General features: G+C 44.0%; 1 protein-coding gene across 3 annotated transcripts; it reads left to right on the plus strand.

Annotated features, from left to right (window-relative positions):
* The first annotated feature begins 1,705 nt into the window (after nucleotides 1-1,705).
* On the plus strand, nucleotides 1,706-20,152 carry LOC103698094 (jacalin-related lectin 3-like). Of its 3 annotated transcripts, none has more exons than XM_039120820.1 (5): nucleotides 1,771-2,213; nucleotides 17,997-18,200; nucleotides 18,360-18,599; nucleotides 19,185-19,382; nucleotides 19,686-20,152. In XM_039120820.1, the coding sequence occupies exons 1-5, from the start codon at nucleotides 2,211-2,213 to the stop codon at nucleotides 19,947-19,949; spliced, it is 909 nt and encodes a 302-aa protein (XP_038976748.1). In that variant the 5' UTR covers nucleotides 1,771-2,210; the 3' UTR covers nucleotides 19,950-20,152. The 3 variants fall into 3 exon arrangements, with proteins under 3 accessions (XP_038976831.1, XP_038976748.1, XP_038976788.1); XM_039120860.1 differs by lacking the exon at nucleotides 1,771-2,213 and adding an exon at nucleotides 17,629-17,899; XM_039120903.1 differs by lacking the exon at nucleotides 19,185-19,382 and having other exon boundaries at nucleotides 1,706-2,213.
* The last annotated feature ends 4,806 nt before the right edge of the window (nucleotides 20,153-24,958 follow it).

Raw genomic sequence — 24,958 nt, forward strand, 5'->3', positions numbered from 1 at the left:
CTGAGTATACATCAAGCCTGAGTAAAGAGGAGGTACCTTTTCAGCAGTGAGCGCACTGACCACCTGCAGTGGGTTCACCCTCGGCGTGCCCTCCTCTGGCACTGCAGAATCCTGCACCGGCAAGGCATTGACAGACTTTTTCTTTGGGCAATTCCTAGCAAGATGGGGCTCGCCACATATAAAACAGCCCCATAGAGCCTTGCCCTTCTCCTGCTGCTGCTTTCGGCTCGGCCCAGCAGCAGGTGCCTTGGTCTTTTTGGCCACGAAAGGTTTCTTCTGTTTTGGCCATGTCTTGGCCGGTTTGGCACCCATGTCTTTGGCCTTCTTGGCCCATTGTTCGAGTTAGAGGCACGGTAGTCCACCAGCCCCTCAGCAGCTGCCATGGCCGAAGGAATATCCCGAACTCCTTGGCGTCGGAGTTCGGTCTGTGCCCATGGCTGTAAGCCACTCAGAAAGTTAAACAACTTATCTTCTTCGGACATGTTGGTGATGTCCAACATGAGGGAGCTGAAATCCTTGACATATTCCCTCGTAGAGCCTGTCATCCGAAGCTTTTTGAGGTTCTCCCTTGCAATCCATGAGGTGTTGCAAGGCAAGAACTGATCCCTCAACTCTTTTTTCAAGGCCACCCAAGAATCCACAGAAGGACGCCCTGCGCCCAAGTCATCAGCCACTCGGGTTCGCCACCATAGCTTGGCATCCGAGTTTAGGTACATAGTGGCCATATCCACTTGGTCTCTCTCGGGCACTTTCATTGCCTTGAAGTAATTTTCCAAATCCCATATGAAATTTTCCAGCTCTTTGGCATTTCTTGATCTGCCAAAGCTTTTGGGCTCCGGGACCCGAACTCTTCCCCCTTGATCCGGATTGGAGGATGTTGAAGGGGCATTCACCACAGCCCTCTTCAACAGCAGAATTTCCTCCTCCAAGGCGCGCATCCGATCCATCAGCGGAGTCACCAAATTGGCATGCTCAGCCCTTTGGTGCTCGGCCCGCGCGCTCACATCCTGGACCAAATCATCAAGAGAAGTTTCCAAGGAAGAGGGAGGTGGAGGAGCTTAAATAGATTGGAGACTACGAAACCCTAATCTCTGATAGAGTCTGAGGAAGAGGAGGACTCGTCCTTCTCTGCCGTGCTCAATCAGGGCTCTGCTCTGGTTCTCGTCCGGACAGGCCTTCAGACCGCGTTCAAAAGCTGGGCCGAGCCAACAGGCTGGCTCAATGAGGCTGGGCCTAACACCCGCTGCAGGAGATGCACCGACTTGATGAATTTTTTTCAAGCCACGCCTTTTTTTTTGGTAAATCGGCAGCTCACACTAGTCTCGTGTTAGCACTGCCATCTGAATCAAAAGACAAAATACTATAGGGGGTAGAAGAACAGATATAGAATGAGTTCATAGAATATTTTCAGAATCATGAGCACCAAAGAAGGTGATACAATTAGCAGCCTTGTTGGCCTTTTTGGAGTACGCCTTCCCTTCATGAGATGAGTTAGAATCTCTTTTCAAGCCGGTCTGATGAATTTTGTTGACGATCGAGACCCCACGGTCCTTTGAAAAGATAAGGTAGAATTTCTGCCATGATCGTGACCCTGCGGTCCCTCGAAGGGATAAGGTAGAATATGTACCCAAAAAAAATAAAGAAGAAGAAGAAGAAGGAAGATAAGGTAGAATTTCTGCCATGATCGAGACCCTGCGGTCCCAGATAAGGTAGAATCTCTGCCATGATCGAGACCCCCCGTCTCCCTCAAATCCCATTGAAACCCAGCCGCTGCTCCTCATCCCCGTGTCTCCCCCAAACCACATTCAAACCCTCGCTCTTCCGTCTTCCCCCCTTCCAAACCCAGCGGCGCCCCCCAACCCCGGGGCGTCTCCCCCAAACCCCTTCCTCCCTCGCCCCTGCGTCTGCCTCGCCTCTCCGTCTCCCCCGCCCCTTCCAAACCCAGCCGCCGCCCTCCCAACCCCCCCCCCCCCACACACACACACACACACACCCAACATTTCCAACCCAACCCAGCCTCACCCCCCATTCTCCCTCACCCCTTCCGACCCAGCCGTAGGAGGCGTCGCAGAGGCTGTTGGAGGCGGCAGAGAGGGGGGATCTGATGGCGGCAGCGGAGTGCCTCGTGGATCTGATGGTGGACGTCAGATGGTAGGATCCCTTGTGAAGGCCGCCAGCTCCAAAATCGTCGTTCTTGACATGTATACGCAATGGTAAGATCCCCCTTTGTCGTTCACCTTCCCGATCCTTTTGCTGCAAAGGTTTTAGGTGTTTTTTTTAACAGAACGAGGCCATGCCTTCCTCTTTATACATATATATATATATATATATATATATATATATATATATATATATATATATATATATATATATATATATATATATATATATATATTATTTAGTACACCGGAGGCTCCCAAACAACGAGGGTGAACCAACCCAAAGTATCAAATAACAAAATAAGACACAGGAGACGGGACGGTGTCCTGGTTCTTCCAAATAAAGCCAAGCTACATAAAAAGCTAATCCGCCGCATTATTAGTCTCTCTATAAGCATGAATAGCCCAAAAGATTATGCATTCATCTAGTAGGCGGCGAATATTTAAGAAGAAGGCGCATCCCCTCAGCAGGCAGCCTGCTAGGTGCCCTATATCCCGTCAATCACCGTGGCAGATAGAGTCCGCACACAGAGTCCGTCTTGCATATAAGACCCTTTTCCAGGCAGCACGAACCTCGACACTGATGACGGAGTGATTGAAGATACGTTGGCCCTCAACCCCCACTAATTCGGGGGTAATACTCAACCCCCGCCGAGCCAGCACTCTCTTGGTGGGCAAACATGCCTAGGCCACATTTCAGACGAATAGGGCCATCCAAGGATGGATGCGCAGCATCCAAAGCCACCCCTCTCGATCTGCCATGCCGTCGTTCCCCTGACCAGCCCGAGGAGGTCCCGAGTCTGCATCTTCGGCCTCCTACATCGGCCCCACACTCGTTTGTCCTCCGCCTCTACCATCGTGATGGGCACTGTCAACACTCGCTCTGCCAGCTGCTCACCAAAATTCTTTAGCACTAGGTCCGCATCCCACCCCCCTCTTCTGGGCTAAACCAGTCGCGGACCCTACCTCCCTCCAGCCGCTTGGGTCAAGGTGTTAGCTATAAATCACCTAAATAAACAAATAAATCTATAATTACAATTAATAGAAAATATTAAAAAAATAATATATATATATATATATTATTCGATTTCAAAGTAAATTTATTTTAGCACAAAAGAATCTATTCTAGTACAAAAAAAATCTATTCATGTAATAAATTTAAATCATAAAATTGTGAATGCTACAGATCTACTAATATTAAATTTAAAATAAAAGTAAGAGAAAATAACCTGATTGAAGGCAGGTCGAAGCGCGTAGACACTGTCCCAAAGAAGTATTTGCCTCCACGTACGGGTCTTCCGACAATTCTCCTTAGAGATACGACGATCCTAAAATTTCTTCTTCGGTACGTCTCAGAAGAAGCCAAAACGAATCCGGTCGGACTTGCAGATTCGGCAAAGAACGAAATAAAAAGAATAAAATAAACTTTGCTGAATAAAGGTGCAAAAATAAAAATCAGAAAGTGGCTAAGAGGAGAAAAAAATTTTCTCTAGAATTTTTTTAGAATTTTTCTCTATTTTTTTGTCCAGAAAGAAAAAAAATGAGGGATATTTATAGGGTTCTTGGGGTTGGCCTAAAAAAAGAAAGCAAGGAGCCTTTTGGACTTTTTGCGGACGTATTTGTGGTTATCCCGCGGCCAACGTGCACCCGCTGGTGCCAACGCGCGCATGCGCGCACATGCAAGCGTGGCCCAAGACGCCCGAGCATGCGTCTTGGGTTAATTAATTTTTCTGACAATCTTCCACAAAAATTATTTTTTGAATAATTTTAAAATCAAAAATAAAATGCTGGATATCTTATATTATGTAATAGGTGTCGATACCTTTCGGTTTGAACCTTCACTTAATGATAATTAATTACATCTGTGGAGCTAAAGTGGGCTTAACCTTGAACCTCAATCTATGACTAAGATTAAATCAACAGTATACATAATATAGCCCGATCTAGATTCTAAGCGGGTTGCGCTAATATAGCCATGCGCAGGTATCTTTCATATGCTTTTTAGGAAATCGCCAATTTTTCATAGTCGCGGAAGGAAGCTAGTAAGGAAGCTCCTACCTCTTGGGTCTCGGGCTCATTAAGAGTTATATAAATAAACTCATCCTACCACTTGCTTTTATGAGCACTAATGCCATAGGGATGAGGAATACATAAAACAGTGCTCCTCTTAGTCACACTCCGGTTTGTTTCTACCCGTTGAACCTTTTATGGTTGGGTTTCTACCGTGGTGATCTATCTTTATGGGCTAAGCCCCATCCCCCTCGACGACTCTAGAACTACTGTTCTAAACAAACTTTTTGTAAGCTGATCAACTAAATTATTTTCTGATTTTACAAAATTCAAAGCTATAACATTATTTTTCAATTTATATCTTAATGATTTATGATGCACTTTTAAGTGCCTGTTCATTTTTACATTGGCATTTTCTTAGTTGCACTTATCTATTGCAGATTTACAGTCACAATGTAAGGAGACAGGTGGTAAAGGTGACTCATCTACAGGAAGGTCTATAAGTAGATCTCTAAGCTACTAGCCTCAGTGCTAGTAGTGTCTAAAGCGATTAGTTTATACTCAATGGTACTCCTATCAAAGTTTATTTGGTGGATTTTTAAGACACAGCAGCACCTCCTAGAAGAAAGATATTATGTGGTAGATTAATATCTAATATATCGCTGATCCAGTTGGCATCACTATAGCCTTCTAGAACAGCAAGAAACCTACTAAAGTGCAAATTATAGGACTTGGTACCCTTAAGATACCTAAGGATCCTCTCTAATGCTGTCCAGTGATCTCTATTTGGATTAATGAGAATCATAATGTTATTTTGATGTTTACAAAACCATGAAGGCCATATGGAAGTATCAAGGCTATTAACAAACTTAATCAAGTAAATATACACTTAAGAAAGAGAAAAATATTACATTCTCGATACGCTCGATACATACTAGATACATTCACAAAATATCGTATATACAAGGTCAAAACAACTCTCAAGAGTTAAATTGGAGATAAAGTTCATAGTAGAGCAAAAGAGAAAATTTAAAAATTCATTACGACTAAGTTTCAAGATAAGAACACCCTAAAGGGCAACTCAGTAATTTTTACTATTAAGGGTATGAAACATTGTTGTGCCAAGCATCTTACTTCACTTGGAATATATTTTATTGAACCTGTATGTAAGTCAAACCTCAAGATGCAGAAAAATCAGAGTTAGAGTCGACCCTAGAAAGTTTGGAGTCGACCCCGATACATTTGGCACACTTTGGCACGATGTGGCACACCCTTGAAACACTTGGCACAGAGTTGGAGTCAACCTCAGAAGAAATGGAGTCGACCCTGAAACAATTGGATTACTTTGGGACTCAAATGGCACAACATGGCTTAGTGGCACAAGCATGGGTCGACCCCAGGAATGTCAGGGGCGACCCCAAGAACACATGAGCTGACCCCAAGAATGCATGAGCCGACCCCTGCTTCAGACATTCAAAAATCAGCTTTCTGAAATTTGACTGAGAGGGCCGACCCAAAGAATTCTTGAGCCGACCTAGGTGGAGCCGACCCAAAGAATGCTTGAGCCGACCCCAGCTTCAGACACCAAAAAAATAAGTCTCTGGATTTTCTGAGAGGGCCGACCCCACTGTAGCTTGGGTCGACCCCACTGTAGCATGGGTCGACCCCAAGAAAGTTTGAGTCGACCCTAACCTGAAAGGTCAAAAAACAAGCTTCTAGATTTTCTGAGAGGGCCGACCCCATTGTAGAATGGGTCGACCCCAGAAAAACTTGAGCCAACCCCAGTCTGTGGAACAGTAACTTGGGTCGACCTCAGATTTGCTTGGGTCGACCCCAGCACGACTGACAGCATAACGGCTAGTTCTGCAGAAGTACTTTTTGGGGCTCCAATGGCTAGAAACGTTTATAATCTCCATTCCAATGGCTAGAAAGTAATTAAAGAGGGTTGGAGAAGTATTTAAGAGCCTCTATTCATCAGAAAAAGCATCTTTTGCAAAATTAAGAGTGCATTCAAGTGAAAAAGAAAGCCCAAGTATTCTTCATCAATTTGCTTCATTCAAATTCTGAAAGAAGGTGGTTGAGCAGTCTTCAAGCCTCTTCAAAAGCTCTACCAACCCCTTGAGGAGTGAAGCAACATTGGGAAAGAAGAGAAGAGCAATCTACAAAACAATAAACACTTTCTTACCTCTTCTTTAAGTGCATTATTGTTATATTTACTCATTTAGGAGTTTTGTTCCTTATTCTCTTGTTCTTGTTATAAGGTTTGTTGGTGAGCCCGTAAAACCAATAGTGTAGGTTGTTGGTGAATCCGTAAAACTAACGGATAGGTTATTGGTGATCCCGTAAAACCAATTGTAGGGTTTTTGGATTGTGAACCCGGCAAAACAATCCAACTGTAATCCGTGGGATTATAGTAAATTCCTAAGGGGACGCTTGAGGAGTGGACGTAGGTGCTTTGGAGAGCACCGAACCACTATATTTCTTGTGTGTTTGCATTATGTTCTTCTTGTTTCCACTGCACCTATATATTCAACACAATACAAACTACTAATACATCTATCAAACAAAATTAAGGTCCAAAAAAATTTAGAAAATCCAATTCACCCTCCCCCTCTTGGGTTGTCAACTTGGGTAATAATTAATATTATATCTACTAAGTCTATTTACAGCATATGCTATGTCTGGCCTGGTGTAGTTTGCTAGGAATCCTAGTGAGCCTATGATTTGAGCATATAGGCTTTGAAGGATAGAAATTCCTAAGTTCTTCTTAAGGTGTGTAGAGAGATCAAAGGAAGTAAAGACCGGCTGACAATCGGTATAATTAAATTTATTGAGAATCTTGTCAACATAATGCCTTTGGGACAACTCAATTCTATTTGCACTTCTAATTATTTTGATATTTAAAATTAAGTCAGTTTGTCCCAAGTCTTTCATATCAAACTTTTGACATAAAAATTGCTTTACTTCATCAACTATCTAAAGATCTGTCCAAAGATCAATATATCATCTACATAGAGGCACAAGATCATAAATTTATTTCCAACTCTCTTATGGTATAGACATTCATCTGTACTATTGATTTCAAATCCAAATATCAGTATGATTTCATCAAATTTTAAGTGCCATTGCTTGGGTGCTTGTTTAAGACAATAGAGAGATCTGATTAATCTGCAAACTTTCTTTTCTTAGTCTGGATTTATAAATCCCTCTAGCTGATCCATATAGATTTCTTCATTTAAGTCTCCATTTAGAAAAGCTGTTTTCACATTCATCTAATGAATCACTAATCTATGGATGGAGGCTAGTGCTATGAGGACCCTAATTGTAATAATTCTAGCTATAGGTGCATAGACATCAAAGAAATCTACCCTAGATCTTTGAGTAAAATCTTTGACAACTAATCTAGCCTTAAATTTATCTACAAATCCATCAGGCCTAAGTTTCTTCTTAAAGATTCATTTGCACCCTATAGTTTTATAGTCAGAAGGAAGATGAGTCAGTTTTCAAGTATGATTTTGGATAATTGACTGCATTTCATTGTCTACAGCTTCTCTCCAAAAAGATGAGTCCAAGGATTTCATTGCGTCCTCAAAGGTAGTTGAAGAGTCCTCTATAGGAAAGGTATAGAAGTCATTTTCAAATGTTTTCTCTATTCTGGATCTCTTACTCCTTCTAGGTTCTGTTTCTACTTCTATTTCTTTAGTCCTTATTCTACTAGAGTTACTAGCTATACCACTATCTACTCTAGTCCTAAGTGGAAAGGTGTCTTCAAAATATGTTGCATCTCCGGCTTCTATGATAGTATTGTTACTAATATCATTTTCTTCAAAATTAATCATCAAAAATCTATTGACATTACTATTGGCTGCATATCCTATGAATATGGCATCCACTGTTTTAGGTCTTATTTTCTTTCTCTTAAAATTAGGTATTTTCACTTTTGCCAAGCACCCTGTTGGTTTTCAGCTTCGATCTTAAAAATCTTAAATTTGCTAAGCACCTCATCCTTGGTTTTAATTAGGTAGATGTAACAGAACTTGAATAGATCATCTATGAAGGTCACAAAGTATCTGTTACCTCCCCTAGAAGTTCTACCAGAGTCACAAACATCACTATGGATCAACTCTAATAGATCTGAATTCCTATTCATAGATTTAAAAGGCTTCTTAGGAAGTTTGGCTTCTACACAAATTTTATATTTCTCATGGTTCTTAAGATCATTTTTTGGTATTAAATTTAGGTTCATAAGTTGCTTAATTGTATTATAATTTATATGACCAAATCTACCATGCCAAATAGAAGGAGGTTCTATATTCATGATCAAAGAATTTTTATTTATTGAAGGAACTATTATATTCAACTTAAACAGTCCTTCACTAAAGAATTCTTTTCCAATAAACATTACACCATAAGAAATTACAACTTTATTGGACTCAAAAACAAGATGAAAACCTTGCTGGATAAGCAAGGAACCACTAATTAGGTTTCTCCTAACGACCGAAACATGTTGGACGCCGTGTAGGGATAGGACTTTTCTAGAAGTAAGCTTTAAGTCTACACATCCTACTCCTAGCACACGTGCCTTCGAGCTGTTTGCCATGATCACAGCTCCTCCACTTGAGATCTAATAAGAAGAAAATCAGGAGCGATCTGAACAACTATTAATACCAGCTCCGGTATCAATCCACTAATCAAGTGCTTGTAAAGTCATGTTAACTTTAGGAGTGAAGGAAATAGACCTGAAAAGCAGTCTCAGAGGAGCCAGCGCCGGAAGTCACCATGTTGACTTGAGCACTGGTTGTGTGTGGACCTTTCTTCTTGGATTAAAGAGGTGTAGTCTTCTTATAGAAGCACTGGAGAGACAAATGGTTGGTCCGACCACACACATAACAGAAACAAACACCACCTTCCTCTTTCTTCTTCTTCTGCTCCTGGGATTGAATAGGTTTTTCATTGTATTGGTGGTTAGGGTTTTTAGAGTTGTAGGGTTTCTTTTTGAAATGCTTACGGAAGGGTCGGTTTTGATTTTTCTTAGGTGGGGCCTTTACATTATAAGCATTATTCTTATGTCCAGTAGAAGTTTTACTCCTGAGCCTATACTACTCTTCAATTCTAATGTAGTTCAAAACTTGGGTTAGGATGAGACCTCTTTGGGTATGGCTCAGAGTCTTAGCAAAATCAGACCAGAAATTAGATAGTTTATCTATCAGACAAGCTACCTAGAATGATTCATCCAAATTGGTTCCATTAGCCCTAAGCTGGTGAATCAGAATTTCAAAATCATGAATTTGGTTATTCATAGGCTTTGAGTCCACCATCCTAAAGTTATTCATAGGCAATGATAGTTTATCTCATCAGGTGTCCTAGAGGGTGTGCTGGTGGAGGCAGAAGGTTCAGTGTGAGAGGAGGATGAACTCCAGTTTGGGTTGTGGCGAGTAGCAGGTCGTGGAGTAGTTGGGTTAGACCTATTATCAATTTCAGTAGTGTTCTCACTTATGGCTGAGATCAAGGCTAATGTGGTGAGCCAGAACTGCATTTGGTTCTGTCACCTCCTAAAGTTATGGCTATCAAACTTTTCAGGTTTCACATTAAGGTGCTCACAAGTTCAAAGTTATAGAAAAGAGACAGAAACCTGAATGAAGGCAAAAAGTTTATGTCAAAAGATTGCACTAAAATTTATATTGAATTTTGGATGTCTAGTTTATATATCCAAAAAATAAAAGTCAGATCAGCTCCAGATCGGTGGTGGAGCACTAGGCTCACTTGAGTACCAGCTTTTCTTAGGTACGTATGCCTTTTGACAAGCTTTTCTTTAACACTATTAGTTAGTGGATATAATCACTAGAAATCACACAAATTCAATTTTTAGAAAAGCCTAAGTGCAAACTTAAATTAGTTATTATGGATCAACCAAATTTTGAATTTTTTGTTTGAATGGAATCTGAAAATTACTCCTTGAGGAGTCCAAATGGAGGTATAATAAACCTCTTGGAGGTTAAACAAATTAATACCTTTTTAGAATAATTAATTATCTTATTAAAATAATTGTTTACTAATTTTGTGCTAGCAAAACAATTATTGTAATTGAGATCTAATACGTCAATTCAATGAATTATATATTAGAATGATTTATTATCTTATTAGAATAATTGATTATTAATTTTGTGCTAGCAAAATAATTATTATAATTGAAATCTAATATATCAATTCAATAAATTATATATTGGAATGATTTATTATCTTATTAGAATAATTGATTACTAATTTTGTGCTTAGCAAAATAATTATTGTAATTGAGATCTAATTTATCAATTCAATGAATTATATATTAAAATGATTTATTAGCTTATTAAAATAATTGATTACTAATTTTGTGCTAGCAAAACAATTATTATAATCGAGATCTAATATGTCAAAAGTTGTAATAAAGAATTTATTGAATTATATATTACTAACAAAAAATAAACAGATACTTCTTTAGATTGTTAGCAATAAATCACCTAAATAAGTAAATAAATCTATAATTACAATTAATAGAAAATCTTAAAAGGAATAATATATATATATTATTCGGCTTCAAAATAAATCTATTTTAGCATAAAAGAAATCTATTCATGTAATAAATTTAAATCATAAAATTGTGAATGCTACAGATCTACTAATATTAAATTTAAAATAAAAGTTAGAGAAAATAGCCTGATTGAAGGCAGGTCGAAGCATGTAGACGCTGTTCCAAAGAAGTATTTGTCTCCACGTATGGATCTTTCGGCAATTCTCCTCAGAGATATGACGATCCTAAAATTTCTTCTTCTTCGGTACGTCTTGGAAGAAGCCAAAACGAGCCCGATCAGATTTGCAGATCCAGCAAAGAACGAAATAAAAAAATAAAACAATTTTTGCTGAATAAAGGTGCAAAAATAAAAATCAAAAAGTAGCTAAGAGGAGGAAAAACTTTTCTCCATATTTTTTTTCTATTTTTTATGTCCAAAAATTAGAAAAAATAAGAAATATTAATAGGGTTTTTGGGGTTGGCCCAAAAAAAAAAAAGAAACTTTTTGGACTTCTTGCGGAAGGGTCCGCGGGCGCGCGCGTGCAGGCGTGGCCCAAGACGCGTGAGGGAAGTCAACCAGTCAGTCCTCTAATACGACGATCGAGACTCTGCGACCCCTTGAAGAGATAAGTGAGTGAGTGAGTGAGTGCTTTAATCTTCGTGCGACCGTGGGCGGTCTCACGGGGATTATCCCGAACGATTGGTGGTCGGGGGAGATGGCGGAGCCGGAGGTGGGGAGGAAGATGGGGTCGATGGATGGCGTTCCAACCCGTCCAAACTGGAATACCGTGGGGGGTGTGGCGAGGGGACCGTCGTGGTCGGAGGTGGCAAGAGGCGCCCCGAGGAGGCCGCATTGGACGAACCATCGGATCCCCGATCGGGAACTGGAGGCGATGCAGAATCGTTACGATGACGAGGTGGAGGTCGACGACGATAAGTTGGAGGAGATTAGGAAGCCATGGAAGGCCCTGGCGGTGCTGATTCGGAGCCTGGGAAGAGTCGTCCCTGCCGAATGGGTGGTTAAGGAGATTCGGCGTATCATGAAGTTACCTGACCTTCCCGAGATCTTCCCATTGCTGGATGGCTTCTTTGTGGTGCGGTTCTCCTGCGAGGAACACAGGGAGAAGGCATTGAGCTGGGGGCCATGGCTGGTGGCAGGGCAGATCCATGCCATGGAGCAGTGGAGGCCAAATTTCAATCCCGGTGCAGGCAAGCTAAATAAGGTAATGGTCTGGTTACGAATGCCCGGGCTGCCATTGGATTACTGGGAGGAATCCGTCATCCTCCAGTTGGCAGCGAAGGCCGGTAAGCCGCTGGCAGTGGACGAGACAACAGAACAGGGCAAGAAGCGGGGTTTTGCGAGGGTCAAGATCGAGGTGGACCTCCAACACCCTCTGAGAGGAGGTACCTTTGTGAAGGGGAAGGCACAGGGGCGGGAGGAGGGAGTTTGGCAAGGGTTCATTTTTGAGAACCTTCCGAACCCGTGTTGCAGATGTGGCAGGGTTGGGCACGGAGAAGCCTTCTGTGCAGCGGGTCCGTCCGGGTCCCCGGTGGATGGGTGCAGTGAGGCAGCTACGGAGGTGCCGAAGGGTACATCGGCGATTCCTTCACAGGGAGGGGTCAGTGGGATCGAACCTCCGGTGAACCCAGGGTATGGGCCGTGGTTGGTCACACACAGGGTTCGGCAAATGAGGGCCGGGGAAGGGAACGTGAAGACGAGGAAGCCGATGGCGTCGGAGAGTGGTCCAAAACCGGTGGGCACGCCTTCTCGGACGAAGACGTCTCCGGTGGATGGGGAGACGATCCCCTCTGTCTCCCCTGTGGACCTGGATGGCTGGCAGAAGCCATCCAAGGTGGCCCGGCGGAAATCGCCGGAGAAGGACAAGGGTGAAAGCTCCAATGGCAACTCGGGAGGCGATGTGAGTCAACTGGGGGGCGCGTTCGGTGCATTGTCCGAGTCGACCAGTGACTCGGTGTTGGCTGAGAGGGATCGGCCCCCGGGAGTTTGGGCTGGCAACGAGACGCGGCCCATTGCTATTGTGGATAGGCGGGCGGGATCTGGCCCGCTTAGTCCTAAGACTGGGTCGGATGCTACTGGGCCTGGCGATGGGCTGGGCCCAATAGCGGATGGCCGGGTCCTACCTATGTTGGATGCGGGTCGTGGACCGGGTTTGAGTCCGCTCAAACGCGCCCGTAGTCCATCAAAGAAGGGTGGCTTCGTCGACATCCCGTGCCCAGCTGGAGGTGCCCGTCCGGTGGGGGGCTTCCGGAGGTTGGTGGCGGTAGGGCATCGGAGAAGCCGGAGCTCCCCTCCGCCGGCGGCACCATCGAGGTCTAGGCCACCTAAGGCCGGCGGCGGGCGGGAAGCAAACGGCGGTCGACCCTCAGGCTGGAGGTTATCCCGAGCCACCTCGGTGGGGGACCTCCCGTCGGTCTTGAAGGCGGCGGAGGGTGTGGTGCAGCCGCCGGATGGCCAAGAAGAGTCCGCCCGAGCTGAGGCAGCTGCAACATCTAAGGGAGATTTCGGCAGGGAGGGTGATGGTACTGTGGAAACCTTGTGCCATTTGGCACGGGGGAACAGTACCCCGAGCCACAGCGAGCTTCTGTCCCAAACTTTGGCAGCTGTGCAGAAGGGGAGTCTTGAGCCTGCTTCCAGCATGGGAGTGAAGGGGGATAGTGTGGTGAATGTGAACAATGGGGTCGGCTCTGGGAGGGAGAGTCGAGCCACTGAACTTAGTTGTTAATGAAGTTAATCCTTTGGAATTGTCGGGGGGCCGGAAAACCTTCGTTCGCCCCGGCGTTTCGGAGGTTGGTGCAGGTGCACAATCCAGACATCTGTGTCTTATTTGAGACCCGGTTGGCCGGGAGGAGTATTGTAAAAGCTAGGAGGGCACTGCCACGATCCTGGGGTTTCTATGCTGTGGATTCTCAGGGATTGTCGGGTGGCATCTTTGTAACATGGAAATTGGATGGTGGGAAGCTGGATATCTTTAATGTTAGTAGCCAAGAAGTGATCATGGTGATATCTGAGAGGGTGGGGAGGCCATGGATTTTTGCAGCTGTGTATGCTAGCACCGATTTCAGGGCTTGGAGGTCACTGTGGGAGGAGGCTTCCAAGCTGGTTGAACAGGGGCAGCCAATGTTGATTGCAGGAGATTTTAACTGTATAGATGACCCACAGGAGAAGATGGGAGGGAGGCTATTCTCCTATCAGAGGAAGGTAAGGGAGTTTCAGGAGTTTATCTCTACAAATAGGCTGATAGACCTGGGCTTCACAGGGCCCAGATTCACATGGTGCAACAATCAACAGGGTCCGGCTAGAGTTTGGGAGAGGCTTGACAGGGCTTTTGCTACAGCTGGATGGATCCAGGAGTTTCCAGACTATCATGTCAAACACCTACCGAGGATAGCTTCTGATCACAGTCCAATACTGGTATGTACTGACAGACCCATCCCTTTTCATTGCCCCTTCAGGTTTGAGAGGTTATGGTTGTGTTACCCTAGGTCTTGGGGTGTTGTGAGTGAGGCTTGGAACTTGCCGGTTCAGGGGGATGCTATGTATCGGGTTTCTCGCAGACTTGAGTTGGCTAGGAGATACCTTCGGAGGTGGAACAGGGTGGAGGTAGGGAACATATTCCGAAGAATTGAGGAGTTAGAGGAGGCCATTGCAAATCTACAACTACGAGAGGCCTCGGGGGGAGGACTATCACATGAGGAGTTCTCGGAATTGAGATCCTTCCTATCTATGCATGATGCTCTCCTTAGTCAACAGGAGATCTTCTGGAGGCAGAGGTCAAGAGTACAGTGGATTCAAGAAGGGGACAGGAATACCAAATTTTTTCATCAGTCCACATTGATCAGGAGACAGCGGAACAGGATCAGATCTATTAGGGACGAGGATGGACATTCCACAGAGGACCCGAATATGATATGCAGGGTGCTTGAGCAGTTCTTCAGGACCAGGTGGACAGAGCGGACAGGGAGTGGGGAGCCTCCCCTATCTTCTGAGAGGGTTTCCGATGTGGACTCTTTAGCACTGATAAGGCCGGTATCGGGGCGGGAGATTCAGGAGGCGTTGTGGTCCCTAGAGGGGGACAAGGCACCCGGGCCGGATGGCTTCCCACCTGTGTTCTTTCGGAGGTATTGGTCGATTGTAGGACTCGACATTATTGAGGCCATTCAGCAGTTTTTCAGTACGGCGGTGATGAGTCCGGAGTGGCAGAGGACCTTTATTGCATTGATCCCCAAGCGCCAGGATGCTACTGAGCCTGGACACTTTAGGCCTATCAGTCTATGTTCTACCTTATATAAGATTACGGCAAAGATCTTGGCAATGAGACTGAGAGGGATTTTACCTAGTATTATCTGTCCTGAGCAGGGTGCTTTCATAGGGGGGAGGAACATATCAGATAATGTCCTAATTGCCCAGGAGTTCATGTTTGATCTGGTGAAGGCTCCTGTGCGGCGCTGTCTTATGGGGGTCAAGCTTGATATGGAGAGGGCATACGATAGGATGTGCTGGGAGTTTCTGCGACATTCTTTACAGAGTTTTGGCTTCCATGAGATGTGGATCAGGTGGGTCATGGGCTGTGTGATGGGGCCCTCCTTCTCCATTCTGGTAAATGGCACACCCTCTCCTTTCTTTCAGACATCTGTTGGACTTCGCCAGGGGTGTCCGTTGTCTCCCTTGCTCTTCATTATCTGTGCAGATGCACTATCCAGAGCTCTTCGAGCTGCAGTGGGTACACAGACTCTGGAGGTTTACAGGCCAGTGCAGGGGGCTGCGCCGATTTCCCACCTACTCTTTGCTGATGATTGCTTGCTGTTGGCTAGGGCGACCAGGCAGAATGCCCATGTGATTCGGAGGATCCTCTTAGCCTACTGCTCGGCTTCTGGTCAACGGATCAACTTGAACAAATCTTCTATTCTTTTCAGTCCGAAGACCAAGGTTCAGATAAAGGCCGGAATCATGGAGACCCTGGGAGTGGGTGAACAGGTGGGTACCTTGACATATCTGGGTGTGCCGATTCTTGGGCGGCGTATGCGTAGTGGAGATACCATCTCTCTTGAGCATAGTATCAGACACAGACTGGAGGGTTGGCAGATGCATTCACTATCCATGATGGGCAGAGTCACATTGGCACGGTCAGTTCTTAGTGCCATCCCGATATATCTTGTTTCCCACACTGTCCCTCCCGTAGCCTCTCTGAGATCAGTTGAGCGGCTTATCAGGGACTTTATATGGGGGAGGCGTGGTGATAGAAGCAGAGTACATCTAGTTGCTTGGGAGGTGCTCTGTCAGCCGGTCAGTTGTGGCGGCTTGGGAGTGCCGTCACTAGTTTCGCGGCGGGAGGCATCGGCGATGCGGCTGGCAGCTAGTCTCATGTTGGAGCCTGATAGTTTATGATCCTCACTGATGAGGGCTAAGTACGGGGCATTGACGGTTGGTATCAGGGCGGGGCGGCTCCATTCTCCTATTTGGAGGGAGATCAGTGCCAGGGCTTCGTCAGTGCTCTCGGCCATCCGGTGGGCCATCGGGGATGGTATGTCGGTGGATGTTATTGAGGATAGCTGGGTGACTGAGCTACCGATCAGCAGGCTACCGGCACTGGTGGATACGAGCAGGCTGTTGGGACGTTGTGTTGGTGATCTGCTAGTACCGGGAGAGGGGAGCTGGGATGAGGTTTTCATCCGGGAGACCTTTGGGGAGCAGCTGGTGGAGCGGATTCTGGCATTACCGATTCCGTCCTGGGCGGAGCCGGACAGACTGATCTGGTTACCGACAGGCCGATCGCGCGTACGTGCCAGGGATATTCATGCGTGGACTAGGAGGGAGCCTGAGAGACGGATTGATGGTGGATGGATTTGGAGGATGAGGGTGCACCCCCGGGTGGCGCTTTTTCTTTGGAAGGTAGCCTGGGGATGCCTTCCGACCAGGAGCGTGTTGGCCCGGCGGGGGATGAGGATGGGTTCACTCTGCGAGGTATGTCTGGATGCCGAGAAGACGGTTGGCCATGTTCTTCTTCGATGCCCTACAGCTGTGCAGTGTTGGAGAGAGGCCTCGGCGCTACTGCTGCCTATATGGGAGTCGGTGGAGGACATGCTCCGGTTCCTGTGTGAGTCTATTCGGAGGCCGAGTGATGCTGAGACTGGTTCTATTGTGGCGTATCTAGCCTATCACATATGGCTAGCCAGGAATGACCGTCTATTCGAGGGTGGGCGGTCGACCCCACGGGTTGTGATGGAGAGAGCTCTGAGGCAGGCAGCAGAGATATCTATGATGACCACGTCGGATCCACCTGGGAGGACTAGGGACACCTGGGGTACCTGTACTGCTGTTTCAGCGTCCAGGTTCAGTTTCTTTTCTTGGGTACCCCCACCCCCTGGTTATCTTAAGGTGAACTTTGACGGTGGTATGGCGGAGGATGGTGCCTCTGGGGGCGTGGGTTTCGTTATCAGGGACCACCGGGGCACTTTTATTGCTGCTGGGGGACGGAGTACCTTCGGTGTTTCGGCGGTGGGAGCAGAGCTGCAGGCTGCTTGGGAGGGTATTTGGTTTGCGAGACGAGTCCTGGGGGCCGAGAGACTCGTTCTCGAGGGTGATTGTTCTACGGTGATTGACTGGATGCGTGGTGTGGACATATATGGTGATGATCACCCTCTTATACGGGACACTCGGAGTTTGGTGCAGGAGCTGATCTCCTGTTAGGTTGCCCATGCTTACCGAGAAGCGAACAGTGCAGCAGATTGGGTCGCCTCTTATGTTGCCCGGCACACTGGGGATGTCTTTTGGTCTAGTTTAGATGGCGTTCCACACGCCTTATTTTGTTTGCTTTTCTTTGATATGTCTGGCTGTACTTACGTTAGAGGTATATGAATGAAATACCGTTTTGATTTAAAAAAAAAAAAAAAAAAAGAAAAAAAGAAGAAGAAGAAGAAGAAGAAGAAGAAGAAGAGATAAGCTAGAATCTCTGCCATGATCAGACTCTGCTTACTCCTGCTTAGACGCCTAGATCCGTTCCATTAATTGGCCAGTTCGTACTGCCATTTGGAACACTACTGTTGTCGGCTTGTGCTATGCCTGCACGTCCGTGGCTCTATAAATACCCATTATCTCTTCATTCGATCGTTCATCAAAACCAACCAAGAGGAAACCATTTGTTAGCACAACTTCTCAATGGTGGGGTTCAAGATCTTGGGTTGGAATTAATTTCATCATCAGTAGTTTATTTTATATTATTAGTTCAATCAAAGCTAATAGGTGTCTACTGTTGCAGGCAAGCAGAGAGGATGCTACCAATATGTTAGGGCCATGGGGTGGTTCTGGTGGGACAGCATGGTCGTTTGAGAAGGCCCAAGCGATCACCAAAATCAAAATTTGTGTGGGGGATGTCATCAATTCAATCACCTTTCAGTATATGGATGGCGAGACAGCCCGCTGGTCCCCTAGGTACGGGGGTGCCGGGGGCACGCCTGTAGAGGTGTTTACTCTTTTTTTTTTTCCCTTTGACTTAATTTAAAAAGACCCAAAAATGATAGTGTTATCGTTCGCATCAGCTTCGTATTCATCATGGAATGGGAAAGTTTTACTAATATCATTATTATCACTACTATTATCATCATTATTATTTGTTTTACAGATTGAGCTTGGACCAGCCGAGTTTATCCTCTCCATAAAGGGCTATTACGGTGCTTACGCAGGAATGACAATTATATACTCACTTACTTTTGTTACCACCGTTCGTGAGTACGGCCCTTATGGCCGAGAGCACGGAACTCAATTTTATGTTCCCAAAGGTACAGGTTGGATCAACAGCTTCCATGGGCGCTCGGGTGACCTACTTGATGCAATTGGGGTATACAGAAAAACATCATTTGAGGTAAAAAAAATCTTTCAGTTTGCACTAGATTTTCAGATGATTAAAATGCCTAAATAAATGTGCTTTCTTGTAATAATAGTTAAGCTAATTAGGTATGCCAGTTGACACCCCTCTTTTTAACACATGCACTAGAAAAAACTTCTGAACCTGATTTGAACGATTCCCGTAATATTTTCTTGAAATAATTAATTATTTATTTTTATGAGATGGTAAACTAATTGTCTGCTAACAAGCAGGTGTCAACATAGTGCATTTGATCAAATTATTTACTTCAAGCCTCATCCAAGTTGACAAATTTGATGAGGTTCCAAGTTATAGTTTCAACTTAGATGGATATCCATAGCAATTGAGAGATATATAGTCTTAATTAACTATTAACAATTAAATTGTACATATGCTTGAGGTTATATTGCTCTATAAAGATTGAGCTTTGCATAAACATGCGGACATTTTTTCTTATTTTTGAGAAAAGATGTAGTCATTCTGGATCTCTCTGGGGGAAAAGTAGTTTCTTGTTCCTTTATAATGGATGCAAGTCCTCGAGCTCACGATTGTTCTTATTTTGCGAATGACTGTCCGCTACAGTGTGGAGTTGTTAAGGTGGGCCCATGGGGTGAATTAAGGCCACAAAATTTACGGGACATCGAGGGCACCCCTACACAACTTACCAAAATTATAATTCGTTATAGCGGATGTATTGAGTCGATTAAATTTCAGTACGTGGCCGACGGAGTGACCAAATGGTCTCGCACCTGGGGCAGCGAAAATGGATCCACGGCTGAGGTATGGTTTGCAAACTGTCCTCCTCTCTTTTCCACTTGTTAATACATACATATACTTGGACCTTTATTTTTCATCAAAAAAAATGCTTATACCTTTTTTATTTTTTAACATATTTTCTACAAGGATTTTTTTTCGATGTAAACGAGGCATTGCCACCCATTTCATTAATTTTGTACGAAGACTTATTATTAGTTATTAGTTAGAAGGGTCTTTTTTTTTTGGTTTAGCTTGATTTTAAACAACCTTTCAGTTTGCGAATTATTGTTCCAGGTCTGACTTTAAGTTTATCATTTTGTTTTGCAGATTGATCTTGGAACCAATCATTACCTTACAGCTATATCCGGTTACTATGGCATATTTCATGGCAATCGTGGCAATTATTATGGCTACACCGTCATAAGATCGCTTACATTTGTGAGCACCATGGGCACCCATGGACCATACGGTCCGAAGGCAGGAACCGCTTTCTCCTTTCCTGTGAAAGTTGGGAAAGTTGTTGCCTTCTTCGGACGTGCAGGTCAGTGGCTTGATGCTCTCGGGTTTTACTTGAAGCCCAATTTGGTCTAGTTATTCCGGATTAGCTATGGATGTTTGCTTATAATCGCATTGTAATAAATAATGAAGATGCTATCTCCAAGCTGTGTTTGTTGTTGTCTTGTTGATCTGTGCAACCAACTATATATGTTTACTTTTGATCTATTCCCTTGGTAATAAATCTAGATGTAATGAACTCTCGATGTTATTATCCTAATAGATTCGGTTGGTAGATATATTGCACCGTATTGACCCCATACTTGATTTTGATGAATACAAAATATTTGAGTATATATTTTGTTATACTAATAAATTTGATTAAGTGTTTCAGACGAAATATCATAAAATTTATTGTTGCCCAAGAAGACAACCCAAGAGGGGGGGGGGGGGGGGGATGAATTGGGTTTTAAGTAATTATTGCAAATAAAAAACTTAATGAGTAACTAATTAAGATTATTGCAAGCAGATTAATTAGATTACTAGTTGTAGTGAATGGAGAGGATGGAAGAGACAATGAACCAATGCAAACACAAAAGGTTTTATAGTGGTTCAGAGCTAACCCTTGCTCCTACGTCCACTCCCCAAGCTTCACTTGGGAGTTCACTATAATCTCTTGGATTACAGCCGGTTGTTTTACAAGTTCACAATCCAACTTGTTGTTTTCGCGAGATCACAACGAACTCGGTCGGTTTTCACAGGCTCACCGACTAGAACCACCCGATTGTTCTTCCAGGATCACAATCGAACCCTTACACCGTTAGTTTTAACTTCGGCTCACCAACCAACCTTAACAACCTTAATTCAATCCTCTGATCGAATCAAGCAAGAAGAAAACAGTTTGCAAAGAGTACAGGGTAAGCTTCTTAGAAAGCAAATATGAACAATATGAATAATGTAGAGTTAGAAGCCCTCAAACAGATTTTGGAAGAGGAAGAAGGGGCTTCTCGAACTCTGAGACTCCTCTTTGAGTGTGCTGAAGATTTGCTGTCAGAAGGGGAGCCTTAAATACGAAGGAAAGAGTTTGTTGGATGGAGTTCAATGCACTTCTTCCTTCTTTCACTTGTATTTACTTTTGAGAGCCTTTGGTAGGTGGAAATCTCTTTTTGTTTGAATGGAATAGCTCTCTTCGTGTCTAGTACTGTTCACTCTGGCTATTTAAGCAGTCCCCTTTGAAAACTAGCCATTAGACACTAAATTGTGGCTGTTCTGCACAATCTGCAACTTCTGACAATGTATCCATTGGGGTCGGAGTCGACTCGCTCGATCTGGAGTCGACTCGGCTGTTGCTGGAGTCGACTCGTGCTTTACTGGAGACGACTCGCCCACTGTTCAAGATTTGAATTAAAGTGCTGTCTCGTTCTGGAGTCGACTCGGCCAAACCTGGAGTCGACTCGCCAATATCCGGAGATGACTCGGCCCTCTGGAGACGACTCATTCTCAGGGTTTCAGAGATCTATTTTTCTGCATTTCTTTCTCGAGTCGACTCGGATCATCTTGGAGTCGACTAGGCTCTTAGAGCCCAAAAAACTGATCCTCTGTCTTTGGAGTTGAACTGCCTCGGAGTCAACTCGGACTTTGTTGGGGTTGACTCGGCTGACTTGGGAGTCGACTCTGGAGCGCTTGGAGTCGACTCGGCTCTCAGAGTCCCCGAAGTTGGTTCTCTGCCTTTGAGTCTTGCTTTCCTCTGAGAGTCGACTCGGACGTAACTAGGAGTCGACTCGCCAAACTTCGGAGTCGACTCGTAACCTTCTAGAGTCGACTCGGTTGCAGGGTCTGAAATACATCGTTCTGTCTTTCTTCTGTTATCCTTTGGAATCGGCTCGGAAACGTCGGGAGTCGACTCGGCAACCATCGGAGTCGACTCGAACCCTTTTGGAGTCGACTCGCTGACAGGGTCTGAAAATCAACTTTCTGTCCTTCTGTCAGTTCTCAGTCGGAGTCGGCTTGTAGTGTATCGGAGTCGACTCAAGCATGTGCCAGAACTTTTAAAACACTTGGAGTCGACTCGTAATCTTCCGGAGTCGATTCGAGCTTCAGACTTTGGTTCAAATTGAGTTCCATACTTAGCCAAAATATATTGAACCAAACTAGAGACACTTAAACATAAATTCACAACTATTTGCCTGAAACACTAGATTGAATTCATTAGTATAACATAAGATATACTCAAATACTTTGAGCTCATCAAAATCAAATAGGGTTATAATCAATCACTCCACAATCTCTCCCTTTTTGATGATGACAAAACATTGAGTATTTGTAAAGTGAATTGCTCAACCAAAAGGAGATTTATAATAAAGTTTTGAAATGAATTCAAGTGTTTAGTCATTTAATTTATCCAAAATTGAAAGGTGTGAAACAGTAAATCCTGAAGTTAAAGCTCCCCCTTTCATTTGGAATTATATAAGTGTTGGGAACCCGCCCATGCCGCTGATATTTCAAAAAAATCAGATGGCAGCGGAAGAGGCATGTGCGGGATCGACGTTCATCGCATGAACGTTGTTTCATGAACCGTTCGTAGTTATGCAAGAATTAAAAACTTTTAAAATATTTAGAAGATCAGATCTTCACCTTGTGCGGGTAGATGATCACCACAAACTAAAGTTCGTGATTTTAGGATGAAGGTTCGTTTGAAGCCGTTCAAACGTCCGGCCTCTACGGGTATCCACACGAAGCAGAGGACCGATCAAAGCTTTCTTGTCTTCCCGGGGTACTAGCTCTCTTGCAAAGACTTCTTTTGATGGCTGATTTTCTCTCTATCAATCAACCCTTGATTGTGCTTGAGAGGAGGAAGAAGAAGAAGGCAACTGGATGAAGAACCAAAGCCCTTGCAGCCTACTCCCTTTTCCTTGCGTTGGAAGGAGGAAGAGAAGAGGAGGGGGCCGCCAATGGCTTTTCCTTTTCTTCCCTTTGCTTGCGGCTGAACCAAGGAGGAGGAGAGGGAGGCCACGGCTTGGAAGGGAGAGGATTCACACTGAATAGGGCGCCGGCCCCCTTGCTCCCCTTTTAAAGGTATGAAGGGCTCCTACAAATTAGGAGCCCTTGATCACCTTCCAAGAGGGGCGCCAGCCCCTCTTGTGTTGCCGCCACAAGCCAAGAAAAGGAGGAGGGGCGTGTGCCCCTCCTTCATGGTTGCCCTAATCCTTATTAAGTAAGGATTGGGATGCCCTAATGTGGTCAATCCCTAATCCAATTAGGCTTAGCCCAAGGGTGAACCAAATTGGATCCAATCTAGGTAAGTCCTAATCCAATTAGAACTTAAATCAATTTTGACTCAATTGAACTCTTCAATCCTAATCCAATTAGGAGTCTTATTGATTTATTAGATTAATAATTAATTGTGACTTAAGAAACCCTAATCCAAATTAGGACATATTTAATTTTAGTCCTAATCCAATTAGGACTCTATTTGAATCCGAAGTCCTAATCCGATTAGGACTCTAGGAATCCTACTCCAAGTAGGAATCCAATTTTGATTCAAAACTCCTAATCTCATTAGGATTGCAAGAATCCTATGAAGGGTTCTAGCATGTCATAATGGGCAGCGAAAGCTAGGGATTTTAAAATTTTCTTAATAAAGTCCCTATGCATGAAACTCTTTTAAGCCTAGATCACCTTAATGATTACAATCAAATAATATAAAATAAATACAGAATTAGTAGAATACCTCAAACGCTAATCCAAAGTGTACAATCTCCACGAGGCGTCCAAGTGTCCGCCCTCCAATGGTGATCCACACGAAAACTTGATCAAGACTTTAGCTCCAAAGACTTTTGATCCTTAATGCAGAATTCTTCTAAAGAACTCTAACGGCTTGTTTTCCTTCCTTTCTATTTTTCTTTAGCCTTCTAAAATCACTTCTAATCTTTTTGTCCTAATGAAGACCACCTTGTCTTGGCTTAGGACACACTAGAAGCAATGTTAGAAAGAAAGAAACTAATGTAAGAAAGAAGGGATATGAGAGAGAGAGAGTTGGATTGATTTCCGATGATTTGAAAACACCGGGAGCATTCCTATTTATAGATGGCGTGGGGATGCATCACCAAAGGATGCATCCCATCCACACATCCTTCAGATGGGGCGTGATAAGAGGAGAGAAGGCGCCACAAAAATAGGGAGAGGCGTATCAAAAGTGGTTATGATAAGATCAAGCGCTTATGATGTGGCGCTTGATTCCCTAAGCACCTCTTCATGAAAATGCGCCGTACTCTTCCCTTTTTTTTACTTCTTCTCACGCAAGAAAAATAGGAACCAACCTTATCCATTCATCAAGGGTTGATGATGATCCAAAGGCCATGAAAGAAGGCGCCATATATCCCTTAGGCGTGATGAAGAGAGAAGAGAGAGAATGGATAAGATCAAATAAATGGTTCATCCTTATCCATTTAATCTTCACGTATTCTCTCTCTTTCCTTCACCTATTTTTCATCTCCACGCCTCCCAATGATATCCATCACGTCATCATGATCTCCCATCATCCTATGATGAAAATCCAATGGCTCCAATTCATGGTGCCATCCATTTGATCCATCTCTTCATCCAAATGTTGATCCAACGGTCAAAAATGAATGATTTATCAAATCTAATCCAATTAGACTCAAACCAAGCCAATTAGGAGCCAACTCTTGGCTAACCCATATTAGAATATGATCTAATCAAATTAGATCAATTAAGAATCAGATTCGAATCCAATTCAAATCAGATTCGAATCCAGTTCGAATCAGGAGCTAAGGTTTGCAACACCTGCTAGGATGTTTATCTTGCAAACATGATCTAATCCAATTAGACCCTTGATAAGTTTTCTTGTGTGTGACCCATTGGGTTCCATACTTAGCCAGCAATAGGTGTGAGTGCGAGTTGACCCAACTTGATTAGAACTCTTCTAATCGATTTAAGTCCAAACTGCGCGAACCCGAACTTAACAATTAGAATCCTTTCTAATTGGTGATCGAATTAAACTCTTTAATTCGATCAAACCTATAAGACAAGATTGACGTCTAGCAACGTGTCATGTCTACCCAGAAAATATGGAATTTGGTGGA

The sequence above is a fragment of the Phoenix dactylifera genome, chromosome 1, assembly GCF_009389715.1.
Source record: "Phoenix dactylifera cultivar Barhee BC4 chromosome 1, palm_55x_up_171113_PBpolish2nd_filt_p, whole genome shotgun sequence".
In the NCBI taxonomy this organism is placed as follows: domain Eukaryota; kingdom Viridiplantae; phylum Streptophyta; class Magnoliopsida; order Arecales; family Arecaceae; genus Phoenix; species Phoenix dactylifera.

Coding starts and splice junctions, on each gene's coding strand:
- LOC103698094 (XM_039120820.1), top strand. Junction 18,201..18,359: donor CCGGGGGCACGCCTGTAGAG/GTGTTTACTCTT, acceptor TTTGTTTTACAG/ATTGAGCTTGGACCAGCCGA. Junction 18,600..19,184: donor ACAGAAAAACATCATTTGAG/GTAAAAAAAATC, acceptor TGTCCGCTACAG/TGTGGAGTTGTTAAGGTGGG.